The sequence below is a fragment of the Symphalangus syndactylus genome, chromosome 4 (genome assembly GCF_028878055.3).
Source record: "Symphalangus syndactylus isolate Jambi chromosome 4, NHGRI_mSymSyn1-v2.1_pri, whole genome shotgun sequence".
NCBI classification, from domain to species: domain Eukaryota; kingdom Metazoa; phylum Chordata; class Mammalia; order Primates; family Hylobatidae; genus Symphalangus; species Symphalangus syndactylus.
In genome coordinates this window covers 64,071,691-64,087,835 of record NC_072426.2, presented here as the reverse complement: position 1 = coordinate 64,087,835, position 16,145 = coordinate 64,071,691, and the positions used below count along the sequence as shown (strand labels likewise).

General features: G+C 38.6%; 1 protein-coding gene across 4 annotated transcripts in view; it reads left to right on the top strand.

Moving 5' to 3' along the window:
* EGF (epidermal growth factor) overlaps nt 1-16,145 on the top strand; it is a 98,725-nt gene that overhangs the window by 62,522 nt on the left and 20,058 nt on the right. For 3 of the 4 annotated variants that reach the window (XM_055273983.2, XM_063637772.1, XM_055273982.2), the window contains 6 exons: nt 395-618; nt 4,353-4,520; nt 5,207-5,356; nt 7,808-7,927; nt 12,144-12,260; nt 12,990-13,115. In XM_055273983.2, coding sequence (XP_055129958.1) covers nt 395-618; nt 4,353-4,520; nt 5,207-5,356; nt 7,808-7,927; nt 12,144-12,260; nt 12,990-13,115 — 905 coding nt within the window. The remainder of the gene's footprint in view (nt 1-394; nt 619-4,352; nt 4,521-5,206; nt 5,357-7,807; nt 7,928-12,143; nt 12,261-12,989; nt 13,116-16,145) is intronic. The other variant, XM_055273984.1, reaches the window with a different exon arrangement.

The window sequence follows — 16,145 nt, the reverse complement described above, 5'->3', positions numbered from 1 at the left end:
GTGAATTTTACATATGCATAACAGAAGAACAGGCTAGCAAGATTTCATTGCCTTTTTGCAGTACAAAATGCTAATTCAAGAATATTTTACTCAAGCCTATTTACTCATGACTATTTGATTAGTCATATATTGCAATTTTTAAACTAATTTCTTTTTTAATCTAATGATCTGAGCTTTAATTCAACGTTTCTTTTCGAAGATGCTTTACATAGACAAGTTAATTGCTCTGTGTTTCAAAATTATTTGCCCAACATACAGCGCTATCTCTTCTGTATTCCCTAGTGTACCACTTTAGTATATCATGAAGTAATTTACATTGATATTTTCAATGATGAAAGAATAGAATAATTTATTTCATGCAGATATTATTTGTTGTGTGCTTTCTTGATTAAAGGAGATTATTCTGGACTGATACAGGGATTAATCCACGAATTGAAAGTTCTTCCCTCCAAGGCCTTGGCCGACTGGTTATAGCCAGCTCTGATCTAATCTGGCCCAGTGGAATAACGATTGACTTCTTAACTGACAAGTTGTATTGGTGCGATGCCAAGCAGTCTGTGATTGAAATGGCCAATCTGGATGGTTCAAAACGCCAAAGACTTACCCAGAATGATGTAGGTGAGGCTTTGGGATGGGTGATTTCTTCATCTTGACTGAGTGTTTATGAGTGTTAAATACAAAATATGTTCACACACACACACACATACCACTTAGCTGTATGGGTGAATATGGAATAGAGACAGACTTCTCCAGGGAATCATGAGCTGCAAGGCTTACCTTAACATTGGAATACTGGGTAAAAAGTAGTGTTGCATAATCATTTCTCTTTCCAAGAAGTCCCCAAATCAGAATGAAAATATTAAAATTTTCTAAACTCCTTTAGGAATAAGAACTTGGTTCAGCTGTTTTCATTTCTTATGTTTTAGACAAGTTGTTTCACAACAGTGATATTATAGGCACTTTTAGGCATGAATGAATGTCAGTTGATAACATGTGCAAAGATTAATATAGTTTCCTCCCCTATTATTTTCAGATTTTACATGGGGTGTCATATATTTTCATAAATATCTTTAAAACATTGTAGCTCATGCCAGCTGTTAAAGGAAGTACAAAATGGCTATGAAATAGGCAGTGGGAAATTGATTTTGACTCCAGGAATGTACAAAGACAGTATTTAAACTGGGCCTTGTGGTAAATAGATGATGACAAAAGATTATAAGGCTGCAAAAATTGGTCTTTGTATGTTAGTACTGCCAGGATATGTTGACTAAACTTAAACTCTGAATTTAGTAGAGGGGCACTGAATGGTCTTGCACATAGAATGTATATGTTAAGATTGGCACCTCTGGATAGCTGCTTAGGTAAAGTATAGGAGTTCGATTGGAATTTGGAGAGAAGGAAATCTGTTAGAAGCATATAGTGGCTGTCCAGGCAACAACCGGTGATGGCCTGAGTTTGAACATTGTCATTTAAAAATGGAATGAAGGATTATGGTATTAAAAATTATGTGCATAAAAAATTAAGAGGATTTTGTAACAGATTGCATATAGAAAATGAGAGCCAGGGAAGTGTTGAAGATGCTTTGGAGAGTTAGAAATTGGTTGGGAAGATGAAAAAACATGATTTCTGTCATTTAGGAAGAAGCTAACAAACTAATAATCTGTATAAGATACCTATTTTGCCCATTCTCTTTGGCTCCAGATAAGTATAATTTAAAATTTTATGTATTTCTAAGATTCTCTAAAAATTAAAGATACACTTCACAATAAGTGATATGCTTATGCACAACCTTAGACTTCATCATCCATTTACTTCAGGGGTATTTATTGACACATTACAGGAGCTGAAGATACAGTGGAGGGTAAAACAAATATGATATCTGTAAAGCCAAGGAATCTAGTGCAGAACACATACAGTATTAAAAAAAAAATCATCCAGGCTGGGCATGGTGACTCACACCTGTAATCCCAGCACTTTGGGAGGCCAAAGTGGGAGGATCACTAGAGCCCAGGAGTTCGAGTCCAGCCTGGCCAACATGGCGAAACTCTGTCTCCACTAAAAATACAAAAATTAGCTAGGCGTGGTGGTGAGTGCCTGTAATCCCTCTGCCACTCAGGAGGCTGAGGTGAAAAGATCGCTTGAGCCTGGGAGGTTGAGGCTGTAGTGAGCCATGATTGTGCAACTGTACTCCAGCCTGGGTGACAGAGTGAGACCGTCTCAAAAAAACAAAAACCAAAAAATACATCACCTAAATAAATGTAAAATTGTATCTTTGACATAAAAAGGTAGAAAGGAATTTGAAAATTTCTAACCAGAATGTGATGACACCATATTTTAAACCAAAAAGCATAGCAGATACTTTGTGTATCATTTATATTGCTACTATATTATATGACTAATACAACTGACTATTGAAGGCCATTATCAAATAATTTTATATTAAATTATGTAAGTAACATTCCCATTATTACAGTGCCATCTACTGGTGTATATGTGGTGGCTTCCCAGCTACCAGTTCAGGATTTCTAAGAGTGGATGTTACGTGCTGTTACCACAAAAATGATAACTGAGGTAATGCATTTGTTAATTGGCTAGATTCAGCCATTCCACAATGTATACATATTTTAAAACATCGTGCTGTACACAATAAAAACATATAATATTGTTTGTACATTAAAAATGTATTTTAAAAGGTTGAAGATATTCTTAATTTAAAATGCAATTAATTGTGGTTCTTCTGTAAACAAAAAATAAGAAAGATTATGTCTAGTGTGGGGTATTTGTTTAAACTATAGCTAATTCTAACATGTGCTTTAACATGGATTAATTCCTGAGGACATTATGTCAAGTGAAATAAACTAGTCACAAAAAGACACATACTGTACAATTCCAATTATTTGAGGTATCTAGAGTAGCCAAATTCATAGGAAAAGAAAGGAGAATGGTGGTTTCCAGGGGATGTGGGAGAGGAAATGAGAAGTTGTTTAATGGACATAGAGTTTCAGTTTTGCAAGATGAAAAAATTCTGGAGATTGGTTGTACAACAATGTGCGAATGTACTTAACACTACTGAACTTAGAAATGGTTGAGATGTTAACTTTTCTGTTACACTTTTTCACCATGATAAAAAAGAACTATAGCTATGTTAAAAATTCCCTTGCTGTACTTAAGGCTTTAATTTGGGACAAAGGGCCAGAGACTAGAATGAATCTTAATGATCCTGATCAACAATGATAAGTGGAGACTCATTGTAACCGGAACAAGTTATTTGAGTTTTCCACCAGTAGGGGAAGACATTCATTCTAATCTGTCAAATCCATTGCTCGTTTACAAAAAGAGTGGTCTGTGGGAATGTGAGTAGCCTTGATTAAAACATCCAACTTGAGCCTCCTTAGCTTTAGTCTCTAACCACCTGAGATAGTATGTTAAACTTGCATATTCAATACTTGAATGCCTTCACAGAGCAGTTCCAGTGGCACAGAGAGGTAGGTTTGGTGAAGGTGGGCTCGGAAAGATGCCCACTTACTGTTAGTAGGAGGCATGAAAATGGAGGCAGCAGATAATAAATGACTCTTTCAAAAACTTGGCTAAAAAGGGAAGGAAAGAGACAAAGATGAGCTAGAGGGGTCACGGGGATGAGGAAATGAAGATGGGAGAGAGGATATAGTAGACAGAGGGAACAAAGCTAGTGGAATGAAGAGAGGGAAGATGTAAGAGAAAGGGGTGATTGTTGATGGATCCAGGCCCTAGAGAAGGCAGGAAGGGTGACATCAGGGGCACAGGTCAATATTAAATAAGGAGAGAGGGGAAAGAAGGTGGGGGACTAATGCAGGCGAATGTGTTGGTGGAGATGGGAATGTGGGGAGACTCTTATACAATTACCTCAAATTTTGAAAAATCCTTACAACAACCTGTGAATTTGATCTACTGCTTATTACTGCTGCTCAAAAGAGTAGGAACCTAAGGCAAAGAGTGGTAAGATAGTTACTCGAGTAACTAAATTTAGTCTATAAATAGTGACAGATGTACTAAACAAGGAAAATTCCACCTTTGCCTCCTTCATGGTGCTAGGAAGACAATCAGCCCACATTCTCCCACTCTGCAAGTGCTGGGTGATAGTGGGCCTTGCTGGGACCTCATGCCACTATGTTCCCATTCTAAGGTGATGTTCCCTTCTCATGTGGGCTCTCCTTGAGGCAGGTGTGTAAGTCGATTGCTCACTCATAACTTGCTGAGTAGCTGAAGAGTTGATTTAGTGTAGGAATATTGTGTAAATTTCAAGCCTTGTCCTTTCGTAAATAGTCATTGCAAAGACAAAGAAGGTGTATTTAACAAACCTGAATTGTTTCCAGGTCACCCATTTGCTGTAGCCGTGTTTGAGGATTATGTGTGGTTCTCAGATTGGGCTATGCCGTCAGTAATGAGAGTAAACAAGAGGACTGGCAAAGATAGAGTACGTCTCCAAGGCAGCATGCTGAAGCCCTCATCACTGGTTGTGGTTCATCCATTGGCAAAACCAGGTACATACTGGAGATGTTACACAGTCTTTCCTTGGCTGGAATCTGCAACTGTTTTAATTGTTTAATGTCATGCAGTTGGGGTGGAGGTGGAGGGGATTTTGTAACTTTCACTAACTGTCTAGATGTTAAGATTTTCTAAGATTTAGGTTTGTTTAAGACAATCTGGTAGTTTGGTAATTGGGGCTTTATCTCTCCAATTTCATCTCTTTTCTTGAACAACTTTTACTTACCTGCTGCATTTCAAAGAGCCTTGGGTTGAGGCAGGCAATTTAGACACCTGCAGTGGAAGCTTCTGTCAACACTTGGACCTTTCCATACTCCTGAAGAGTGAGCAAATGGAAAAGGCATTTCACATTTTATAGTAGCTCTTCTTTCTGAATTGCTCTTTGTCAGTTTGACTAGATGGTGAGTCAGGAAATAAGAATCACATTTGACTAAAGAGCTTCTTGAAAAAAGTGCTGGCTATACTCAGTACCAATAAGGTAATAACGTTCTGGGCTTATCTTAGAATCAGTGGCTCCTTGGGGGAAATCTTCTGAAATAGCTATTGATATACCCTCTGTTTAGATACACTGTGTTTCTCTCCCTAAAAGCTGTAGCTCCCTAAAAGCAAGCTGCAGACTTGCATTAATGGGATCCTTTTCATCTTCAAACCCACTTGTGAATTTGTTTCTTTTCTCTACTAGGAGCAGATCCCTGCTTATATCAAAACGGAGGCTGTGAACATATTTGCAAAGAGAGGCTTGGAACTGCTTGGTGTTCGTGTCGTGAAGGTTTTATGAAAGCCTCAGATGGGAAAACGTGTCTGGCTCTGGATGGTCATCAGCTGTTGGCAGGTAATATAATAAATTATGTGGCAAATTACCTAACCTTGGCGCAGAAATACAGCTGTACATCAATCTCTATCCTTTGGCTGATTTTGAATATTTTGGATGTTAACTGTTTTTAGGAATGCTAAGAATTTGTTTATTTGTTCTCTTCTGCTGAGTTTTGAGTTCCTTATTACAGGCAAAATTCAATTGACTTCTAGTGATAACAGTCTTAAGCTCCAAGCCCTCCACCTCCGCATTCATAGTGGAGTGGGTCCCAGGCTTGGAAATAAATGTCAAAATGTTATCACCTCACAAAAATGTTCAGCGATATGTTGTTTAGAAGTTTTACGTCCTCAATTTTAGAGGTAGTAGTATATGATCTCTTATCACATGACAAGTCTTAATAAGAAAATCAAAGTTCTTTATAAAAAATAACTTCAGGATATCAAACAAATGTGGAAAATCCAGCCTGAGAAGGCGTGTGATGTACTTTTTTACAAACTAGATATGACTTTGAGGAAGAGGAAGAGTAAACCAAGTGTGAGGTATAACCAGTAGTACTTATTTGCCTCCCTTGAATGTGCACCCAAACAATCTGGGCATCTGTGGATTCATCCCTTGATATCTTTCTAGCAGAAATATACCAAAGATAATTTACATTTTATTAAATTTTTTAAAAATTTATATTTATCTGGTAGGCATGGTGTAAATATAAGTAAAGTGACAGATTGATGAAAAATAAACAAAACAAAAGTTACGCAATGAAAAAAAGAGGCTAGTTTCAGCTCACAATTCAAAATTTACTTAGTTTTTCCTCTAGCTAACCATCATAACTTTAGTATGCACTGAAAGAATTTATATGTATTTCTTATGTTATTACATAGAGTGTTAAAAAGCTGTGTAGTCAATGGTCAAGAGTTTTAAAAATTAATAATTCTTATTGATTCACAACAATCTTCTTGTGAAACTAGGTTTTATTTTTATTTTTTGAGACAGGGTCTCCCTCTGTTGCTCAGGCTGGAGTACAGTGGCATGATCATGGCTCACTGCAGCCTTGGCCCCACCCGGGCTCAAATAGCTGGGACCCCACCTTAGCTTCCTAGTAGCTGGGACCACAGGCATGCACCACCATGCCTGGCTAATTTATTTTTATTTTTACTTAATTTATTTAAATTATTAATTATTAATGTATTTAAATTATTGTTTTATTTTTATTTTTTGTAGAGACAAGGTCATGCTATGTTGCCTAGGCTGGTCTTGAACTTCTGGCCTCAAGTGGTCTTCCCACCTTGGCCTCCCAAAGTGCTGGGATTACAGGTGTAAGCTACCCTGCCCAGCCAATTTTTTTTTCTTTTTCTTTTTCTTTTTATTTTTTTGAGACAGGGTCTTGCTCTGTCACCCAGGCTGGAGTGCAGTGGCATGATCTCAGCTCACTGCAACCTCTGCCTCTAGCATTCAAGAGATTCTCCTGCCTCAGCCTCCCGAGTAGCCAAGATTATAGGCGTGCACCGTCATGCCCAGCTGATTTTTGTATTTTTAGTAGAGACAGGGTTTCACCATGTTGGCCAGGCTGGTCTCAAACTCTTGGCCTCATGTGATCCACCCGCCTTGGCCTCCCAAAGTGCTGTGATTACAGGCACGAGCCACTGTGCCCGGCCTTTTTTCTTTTCTTTCCTTTTCTTTTCTTTTCTTTTCTTCTTTTTTTTTTTTAATATGAGTGTGTGGCAGTGAAGAGCTCAGCTACTGGTAGAGTTTGCTGTCATTTCCTTTTTTCATACTAAGACACCAGCTGTTACCCACATTCCTTTTGCCATATCAGTACAAATGTAAACATGGTGGAAAAAGGCAATTAACTTTATGGTATTATTATGAAAAGAGTTATGACTAGGGACGTTCTGAAGGAAGATCCCAGGGTTCTGTGGATCACAGTTTAGAAAACTGCTGTCTTAGAGAATCCATTTCTCCCCTGTTCTGAGAGTGGGGAGTGCATGAATCTTATGCCTGTATTAAATCATGACTTTTTAATGTCCTTTCATATTATAAGATGTGGGTAAAATCAGGCTAAAATAAGCATGAAAGCAGCATAAAGGAGGAAGAATGTGTATGGAAGACAAGTTGGGGAGATCGTCTATTTTGTCCTTAAGAACTGTGGGCTGTGATTATGAGCTGATTGTGTCCCTGAGGATTTTGGTATTTTACTCTTGTTTGTTTGCCAGTACCTGAAAGAGTCCTATCTTTCTTCCGTACTGGTTCCTTATCCCCCAAATCATTAAGTGCTCAGTGAAAATGAGAGGGTGTGGGATAGCAGGGTGAGGTTTACTAAGTTACCAAGACCCTGACAGTTTTTCTGAATCATCTTACTGTAAGAATGAGTCTGAACTCACAACCAATGAATAGTCATAAACATAAATGAAATCGAACTTTTTTTTTGTAACAGAAAAGCTAAATTTAATTGCATCTATTGACCTTCAATAGGTGGTGAAGTTGATCTAAAGAACCAAGTAACACCATTGGACATCTTGTCCAAGACTAGAGTGTCAGAAGATAACATTACAGAATCTCAACAAATGCTAGTGGCTGAAATCATGGTGTCAGGTATGAATAACTAGTTCTCCAATAGACCTTTGGTTCCAACAGTTTCCATCCTACCAATCAGAAATTTTGAATTACCTTTCTAACTTAATATTGGCTAAATTTTACACAAGGCTAATGAAGCCAAACCTTGGACTCAAGTCTGTCTCTTCTGAATGATGTGCCTGAGAAAGATGGCTGCATATTAGTCTGGACATAAACAGGACATCTTGAGAGTCTTTGGATGTGAGTTTTTGTTCTGTGAAGAAACAAAGTAACTTGGAAACAAAAGTAAAACATAGGACAACATATTTGAATGTATTTCCATCCACCCCTGATATTTTTGGTATTTGGTCCCCCTTGCCGTTTTTCCATTAGCCTGAAAAGTTGATAGTAATTGATAAACAAATATAGGTTGAGCACTTCAATTGTTGCAGAAAGTCCACAAACAGCAAATGTTGGAATTCTTTTCTTCTGTGTTGCATGTTTGTCACTAAAATGCCAAATCGTGTGTTCAGTATGTAACAACTTTAGGGAACCTAAGTCTTTCTTGTTCCATATTCACTCAGGATGTCAGTGGTTTTTCCAGCTGGGTTCAGCTCATGCCTAGAGCTTCTGCAAACCCCATCCTTTCACTTTAGGTCACTGCCCTTCAAGCGGTGCAATTTGACTTTGAAACATTTTATTTGTTTGTGTTATTAAGTAACACTTTAACAAGATGTATGTGGCAAAAAAAAGGAAAAGATTTCAAAACTCCACATTAGGACATCTAAGGAGATGCTTTACCCAACTTTTGTGGTCTGCAAACTACTTTGTTGATGTACGTGGCTCTGAGTACCTCTTACCTCACCTTATGAGTGTGATTTTTTTTAAGATATAAATAAGGAGGTTCATAATTTTAGTAATAACAATAACATTTGCAAAGAACATTAGATTATATATACAGTCATCCCTCTATATCCACAGGGGATTGATTCCAGGATTCCTGAGCATATCAAAATGTGCACATATGCAAGTCCCAAAGTCACCCCATGGAACCCAGGTATACAAAACATCAGGCATCTGTGGAGGCAGGTTTCACATCCCACCAATATTACTGATCTGTGTTCAGTTGAAAAACATCCAGGTATAAGTGGACCTGTGCAGTTCAAACCCGTGTTGTTCAAGGGTCAACTGTAATCTCTAATTTGATCCTCATTACAGATCGGTTCACAGATGTGAAAGCTGAGAGACTGAGATCTATTAAGTTAGTGACTTGACCAAAGGTTTTTGAAAATTATGACCAAATAATTAACTCATGTGAAAATAAGACGTTCTGGAAAACTTCATTAACATTAGGATATTGTGTGTTCAGCAATTTATTTGGCATACACTGTGCTAAGTGCTGGGGATACCAAGATGAGCTAAATACCATCCCAGTCCTCAAGGCCACAGTTAGTTGTGGAGACAAACAGCATGATAGAATAAAATACTTTAAACCAATTTTAGTGATGTAGAGAACCTTTGCAAAGTCACCAGGAATCCCTAGAGATTCATAGAGCATATTTTGAAAGACTAATGGTTGAGGGACTGAAAGACTAAGATAAATGACAGATGGGTGGGAATGGGGGAGTGATTAAGTGACCAAGGATTTGTGAATTTGGCTTAGTGGAATTCTGCACCTGGAGCCTAATGCAGAATAGAGGGAGCTGATTGTCCTGGTGAAAAACCCTTCATCTTTCCATACCTGGATTTTGTTCTGTGTTGTCCTAGCTTGTGAAGTCTTACTTCCACCTAAGTCAGGCTCGGGGGTCTAATTTCTCTTTCAGAGTGAGATTTCACATCAACAAAGTGTCTATGGCTAAAAGACAATGTGAAAACTCCACATTAGGATTTTAGAGTATAATCTAAAATTCTTAACATGGCCTGTTGGGCCCTGTATGAAACAACCTTTAGATACCTCCCCAGCCTCAACAAGGGCTTACTAGCCCTCTTGCCTTCGGCTTTCTGTGGTCTGCTTCCCTCACCCTGGCCTTGTTTCTAACAGACACGGACATGTGCGCTAGTTGTTTTCTCAGCCCGTGGTGTGTTTCTTAGCCCTTCAAAGTCCTGTGTGTCCTTCGCCCTCTGGCTCAGAAAGCCTTTCCTAGTTCCTGACTGGGCTAGGGCTGCCTATTACAGCTCCCTTAGAACCTCACTTCTGCCCCTTGATCATACTCATCACACTTGTACTTCAGTAACTAATTATGCAAAACAGCAGAGCCCTTGTCAATAGCAGAGCCCTATTCTTCACTACTGTATTTTTGCCTCTCAGGAAGGCCCAATACGTAGTAGGTACTTTCAAATGAATTATATTAGTTTTACTAACAGGACCTGGAGTCTCTTCTAGTGTGATAAGGTTAATTCTTATTTAAATTATCACAATATCTTTCTTTGTCATCCTTATTTAAATATGTATCAAAGAGTGATCAAATATTTGATTAAATATCTTGATCAAAGGGTTTTTTTTTTTAAGGTCACTTTTTATTCTAGTCCTTAGAATCATCATGAAAAATAGACCTGGCAAAAATTGTCACTGCTGTTTTAGAGAAGAGGAATGTGAACACAGGCATTTATTTCTTCCAGAGCTTCTTTGTGGTAGAAACAACAACAACAACTTTGGCTGTAGCCTGTCCCTCCTACAACTGCATAACTATTGCTTTTCATTACGCACAGCTGCCTTGGGTTTGCATGTTACCAAGTAAATCCTGAATCATATTCTAATTTAAGATAATTCTGCAAGTGATTTAAAACATCTTGGGTAATCGGATACTGTCCACTCTACACTCTGAGCAGCCTTGTGATTTGGGAGCTAGTCTTCCACATAAATGCTGAATTAAATGGATAATTGATTTGGTCTGATCTTATCCATCTCTAAGAGTCATGAGTGACAGGAGATGACCAAGCAAGCATGAAAGGCATCTGCTCCCACAAGAGAAATCTCGCTCAAGTAGCTAAGCAAATCAAATGCAATTACCCAATGTCTGCATTCACATGCCACCTGAATCCTACTTAGATCATTTAACTTTCTTTAATTTATTGGCAAGTTTGGAGGGCTTTTTAAAAAATCTCTCCTGTACTAAGATGAGCAAGCTTACCAGTGAATAGACAGATGATAAATTATATTTTACTGTGGTATGTCAGATTCCCCCAACTCCAAAAAGGTAGGGCAGAGTGGCATTTGGAGAATGATTACATACGTAAGTAAAGTAAAGACAAAAAAGTAAAAATCCTGCTCATGTTTATGGCTCAACATGTAACTCTGTTCCCCAGGGCACTTGCATTTCAATGGAGTATGAAATGAAATGATCCATTTACTGCACTTAACTTGTATGGTTCATGATTTTGTAAAAGTGCCTTGAGGTGTGCAAGTCACTACATAAATCTTGATAATAAACACACATTGTGACATACATATTCCATTATATATGATATTAGTAAATTGGCAGTAAATCTTTTTATGATTGAATTTCTTTGACATGTTGGTGCACAGATCTACTTGCTAAATATTAGTCTGTGTATCTTTGGGAGATAAGAATAGATTGACTCCTTTTGTTGTCAAAATGGTTGGGAAGTTTCAAAATAAGCAACAGACCTTTCAAATTTGAGTCTATTTGCTTCTAGCAATTTTATAATTTACATTTGCAAATGCTTTTAAAAATTATAAATAAGTTCATATAGGGTTCCTTGAACACACCAGCTAGTGCTTTAAGACTAAATTTGTTTGAGAGCACATAAACAGAAACATGGCTATGGGACTATGGGACTATGCATCTCTTTTTTTTTTTTTTTTTTTTTTTTGACAGTGTCTCACTTTGTCACCCAGGCTAGAGTGCAGTGGCACCATCTTGGCTCACTGCAGCATCAACCTCCTGATTCTCCTACCTCAGCCCCCCAAGTAGCTGGGACTATATACCATGTTTTTAGTAGAGACAGAGTTTCACCACGTTGCCCAGGCTGGTCTCGAACTCCTGGGCTCAAGCAATCCATCCTCGGCCTCCCAAAGTGCTGGGATTACAAGCATGAACCACTGCACCCAGCCAGCTATGGATCTTTTAATGTAGATATAGTTTATAGGTCAAGTAAGTGTTTCTATTTGGAGGTTAACCTATCCCAGAACTTGGGAAAGAAGTGGTGGACTGTTCTGTAGAACCAGAACATTAAAGTCCGTTTTCTTCTCTAAGGTCTAGAAATAACTGCACGGGATTCTTGCTATTTGCAGATCAAGATGACTGTGCTCCTGTGGGATGCAGCACGTATGCTCGGTGTATTTCAGAGGGAGAGGATGCCACATGTCAGTGTTTGAAAGGATTTGCTGGGGATGGAAAACTATGTTCTGGTAAGAGAAAAGGGCAAATACACATATTTGGACAATACTGAACCAGAAACATTTTTTCTGCTCTTTCTGACTCAAAAACTCCAGAAGGATTTATGTAATCAGCAGATTTGAATAAGTTATTTGATGTTAGCTAAAAAAAAAAATTGAATGACATGCATAGAAAATATGAGACATATAAATATATTTACACAAATATATTACATTGAGTTCATAGCAAAATTTTATGATTATGCAATATATGCAGTTGACACTAAGGGGAAGAATTTATAATTAGCTTTAGAAGCATGAATTTGAGTTCAAGTCAAGCTTATGACTTCATCAATTCCAATGAAAACACAACTGTTTTTTTTTTTTTGCCCCGGAAGCTTAGGTCATAAGTTTTACTCAAATGAATAGATTAATGGACAGGTTCTTATTTTATATTAATAGCCTCAAAATTATAATTTAATGATTGCTGGAAAGATCTCAGTCCTTATGGTCTGAAACTCTGGCAGAAAGTGATTTATTTACATATTTGCCTAATCGGATAGGTGGGAACTCTGTAAAGACTGATTCAGCAGTAACTTGTGAACTTTATGTCCAAGATGCAGGGCGTGCATGATGTTGGCAAACAGCACCTGTAAAGGACTGAATAAGAATCGAATATATGATTATGCTTATTCTTTCCAACTAGTCTCATTTATATCAGGATTGCCTAAATATTGTGCTAGTTCATAACTTTGCCCACAGATATAGATGAATGTGAGATGGGTGTCCCAGTGTGCCCCCCTGCCTCCTCCAAGTGCATCAACACCGAAGGTGGCTATGTCTGCCGGTGCTCAGAAGGCTACCGAGGAGATGGGATTCACTGTCTTGGTAAGAGGACACATGTGCTGAGGGAGGAGGGCAGAGGCAGGCCTCAGAAATCGGGAAATAGTGTGGGTGCAGTGAGCAGAGAGAAGACAGGATATAATTGGGGTGACACACATGTCAAGATTTAAAGAGTTGTACGACCTGCTCAAACTGACATATTTCCATTCTTGGTGAACAGCCAAGTTTGTGCCCTTGTGTTATTACTGCCCTAGTCAGCTTCAAGCCCCTTTGGAGGCTGCTTACTCCTCTGCCTTTCTAATTCTTTCTGGGGTTTGAGTGACACCAGTGTCTCATCAATACTTCCCACCTTGAGCCATCATGGGGGGAGTTGGACAGCATTTACTGGTCAGTGAATTTGGTAAGAGAAATGTGGTGAACTGCAGAGCTGATGACAGTTTGTTGGAAGTCACTGCTGTGTATATAAAGAAAAGGAGGTGTGGCTTGTCAAAGGGCTCCTCTCACATTTCTTGATAAGTTCAATAGGTGGGAGGGTCAAGCCACTGACGTTGAGATACAAGTAAAGAATGATTCAACCCTCTTTCGTAATCCCCGTCCTCTGGCGAGGTCTGGGTGTGGCACGTTGGATTGGGAGTTCGTGTCGTGGATGTCTCGTACATTTCCAGGTGTCAGTAGCATCGCACCATGTACAAGTGAAAACCTGCCTGAAGCCGTCTGAGGCATGGTGAAGTGATTATCTGAAGTTTTACAGCGCTTTAAAACTTCTCTTTCAGTATTTTCTTTCCCTCCTTCTGAAAACATAAGAAACTGATAAGAAACTCAAATTATACGGCTTTCTCCCACTTGTTAAGGTTAAAGATGAAATATCAATCATAACTATCAATCTTTTGAATCTGGTTGATTTCAATCAGACCTTTATTGGATTAGTTTTGTGGAATCCACAGACATCTGTAAACACTCTTTTAAGCACATATTTGGCTGTCAGTCAGGAAAATGTCACTGCTCTAATTAAGCAGGCCCATAGATAATTTAGGCAAGCTGATTTCATATTTAATTTCCTTTGAAGAAAAAGGAAGGTATCTCTTCTTGGATGTTTAAACTCATTAGGCTCTGGTTTCTCACACTGTTACTAACTCATCTCCTTCCAGTATCGAGCAGACAATGGGGTGTGCTCACCCTGCCTGCGTGGTTGGCATGGAGTCCTCAGACTCCATGAAAGCAGTGGGCTTGCTCCTCTATTCTCTCTCCCCCAGCTCACTCTCACTCTCTCTCCCCGCCCCATATATATATGTAGTTATAATACTTTGAACCTTGTCTGGCACATAAAAAGTGCTAGGTAAAATTGTTATCCTTCTTATTATTAAGAGTAGTTGAGTTTCTTGGTCAAGCATACGTCTTTGTCTTTGCTTTGGAAAAGCTCTCTCTTTCTCTCAAGGTGATAGTTTATTGAAATTATAACAGGAACTCATAAAAGAGTCAGTTTGGGCCATCCAGGATAGCAATTCAATGTGTTAAATATTTAATTGGCCCCTATTAAGAATAAGGCCACAGTGCTAGAAACCCTGAGAAATATCAGGATGAGAAAGGTAGTCTTTGATTGCAAGGAAACTGTGACCTAAAAGAAATATAACTGTGATCAGTGATGAAGAAGGGTGCACATCTTAAGAGAAGTAAAAACCACAATGAAAGTTCAGAACTGGGAGAAATATTTGTTTGAGGTATTGGGAAAGATTTCAGGGAGGAAGTGTCATTTTGGAAGGAGCATGGGGGATAAGTAATTTCATTTGCAGAAATATGAAGGGATGGGAGGAGTCCAGGCATGAACAGATCACATGACTGCCATTAAGGGTAGAGAGTAGCCTAGTTGAGCACTAAGTTTAGGTTATATGAGGGGAAGAACAGAAACTAAGGCTGATAAAGTAGTGTATGCTGTAACAAAATATCCCAGACTGGATGACTTAAGCAACAGAAATATATCCTCTCATGGTTCTGGAGGCTCGAAGTCCTAGATCAAGGTGCTGGCTGATTTGGTTTTGGGTGAAGGATCTCTTCCTGGCTTGCAGATGGCCACCTGCTCACTGTGTTCTCACATGGCCTTACCTCTTTGATGTGGAGAGAGAGAGACAGACAGAGAGCGAGAGAACGCTCTAGTTTCTCTTCCTCTTTTGTTTTTTTCTTCCTCTTCTGTTAAGGGCACCGATGCTATTGGATTAGGACCCCACCCTTATGACCCCAGGTAACCTTACTTTCCTCTTGGTAGATGCTTTCTTCAAATACAGTCACTTTGGGAGCTAGGGCTCATCATATGAATTGGAGGGGCAGGGACACATTTCAGCCTGTAAGAGATGGGTTGGGTTACCTCTGTGGAAGACTAAAATCTGAGGATTAGTCACTGAGGTTTCACTTCTCCAGTGAAACTGGCTGAGGGTCAGACAGTCAGTGTTGTCCCAAAGTTTCTACTAACCACATTACAACTGTAAAATGAAACAGGTGAAATGAATTTTAGCAATAATATTTTATGTATTCAAATATATCCAAAATATTAACATTTTAATACATAATCAGTGTAAAAATTATTGAGATATTTAATATTCTTTTTTATTTTGGTACTAAGTCTTCAAACTCTAATGTGTGTTTTATACAGCACTTCTCAATATGAACTAGATGCATTTTGAGTACTTAATACTCTCATATGGCGATGGCTAGGAATTTGGACAGCAAAGTTCTAGGCAACAGAGAGCCACTGGCAGCATTTGAGTAAAGTGGTGCAATGATGGGTTTATCATTGTTGTGCTGGAGGGAGAATAATATGGCACTGGTGTTTAGGCATGGCGTGGAGGAAACATGGGATCCAGGAATGAGTAAGGCTGTTCTTGCAGTAATGTGAAATTGAGAGGAAGAGAGGCCCTAAATGTTAGGGTGGCAGTAGCTGAGAAAGAAAAAATGGTGGGTAGTTGGGAAAGAAAGGATGATTTTTCTGATATAGTTTATTCTTATATAAAAAGCAAAACTGTTGTATTTGATGTAATATGTATGTCAATGACAGGATGTCTATTCAAAAAAGTTAAGTATGAA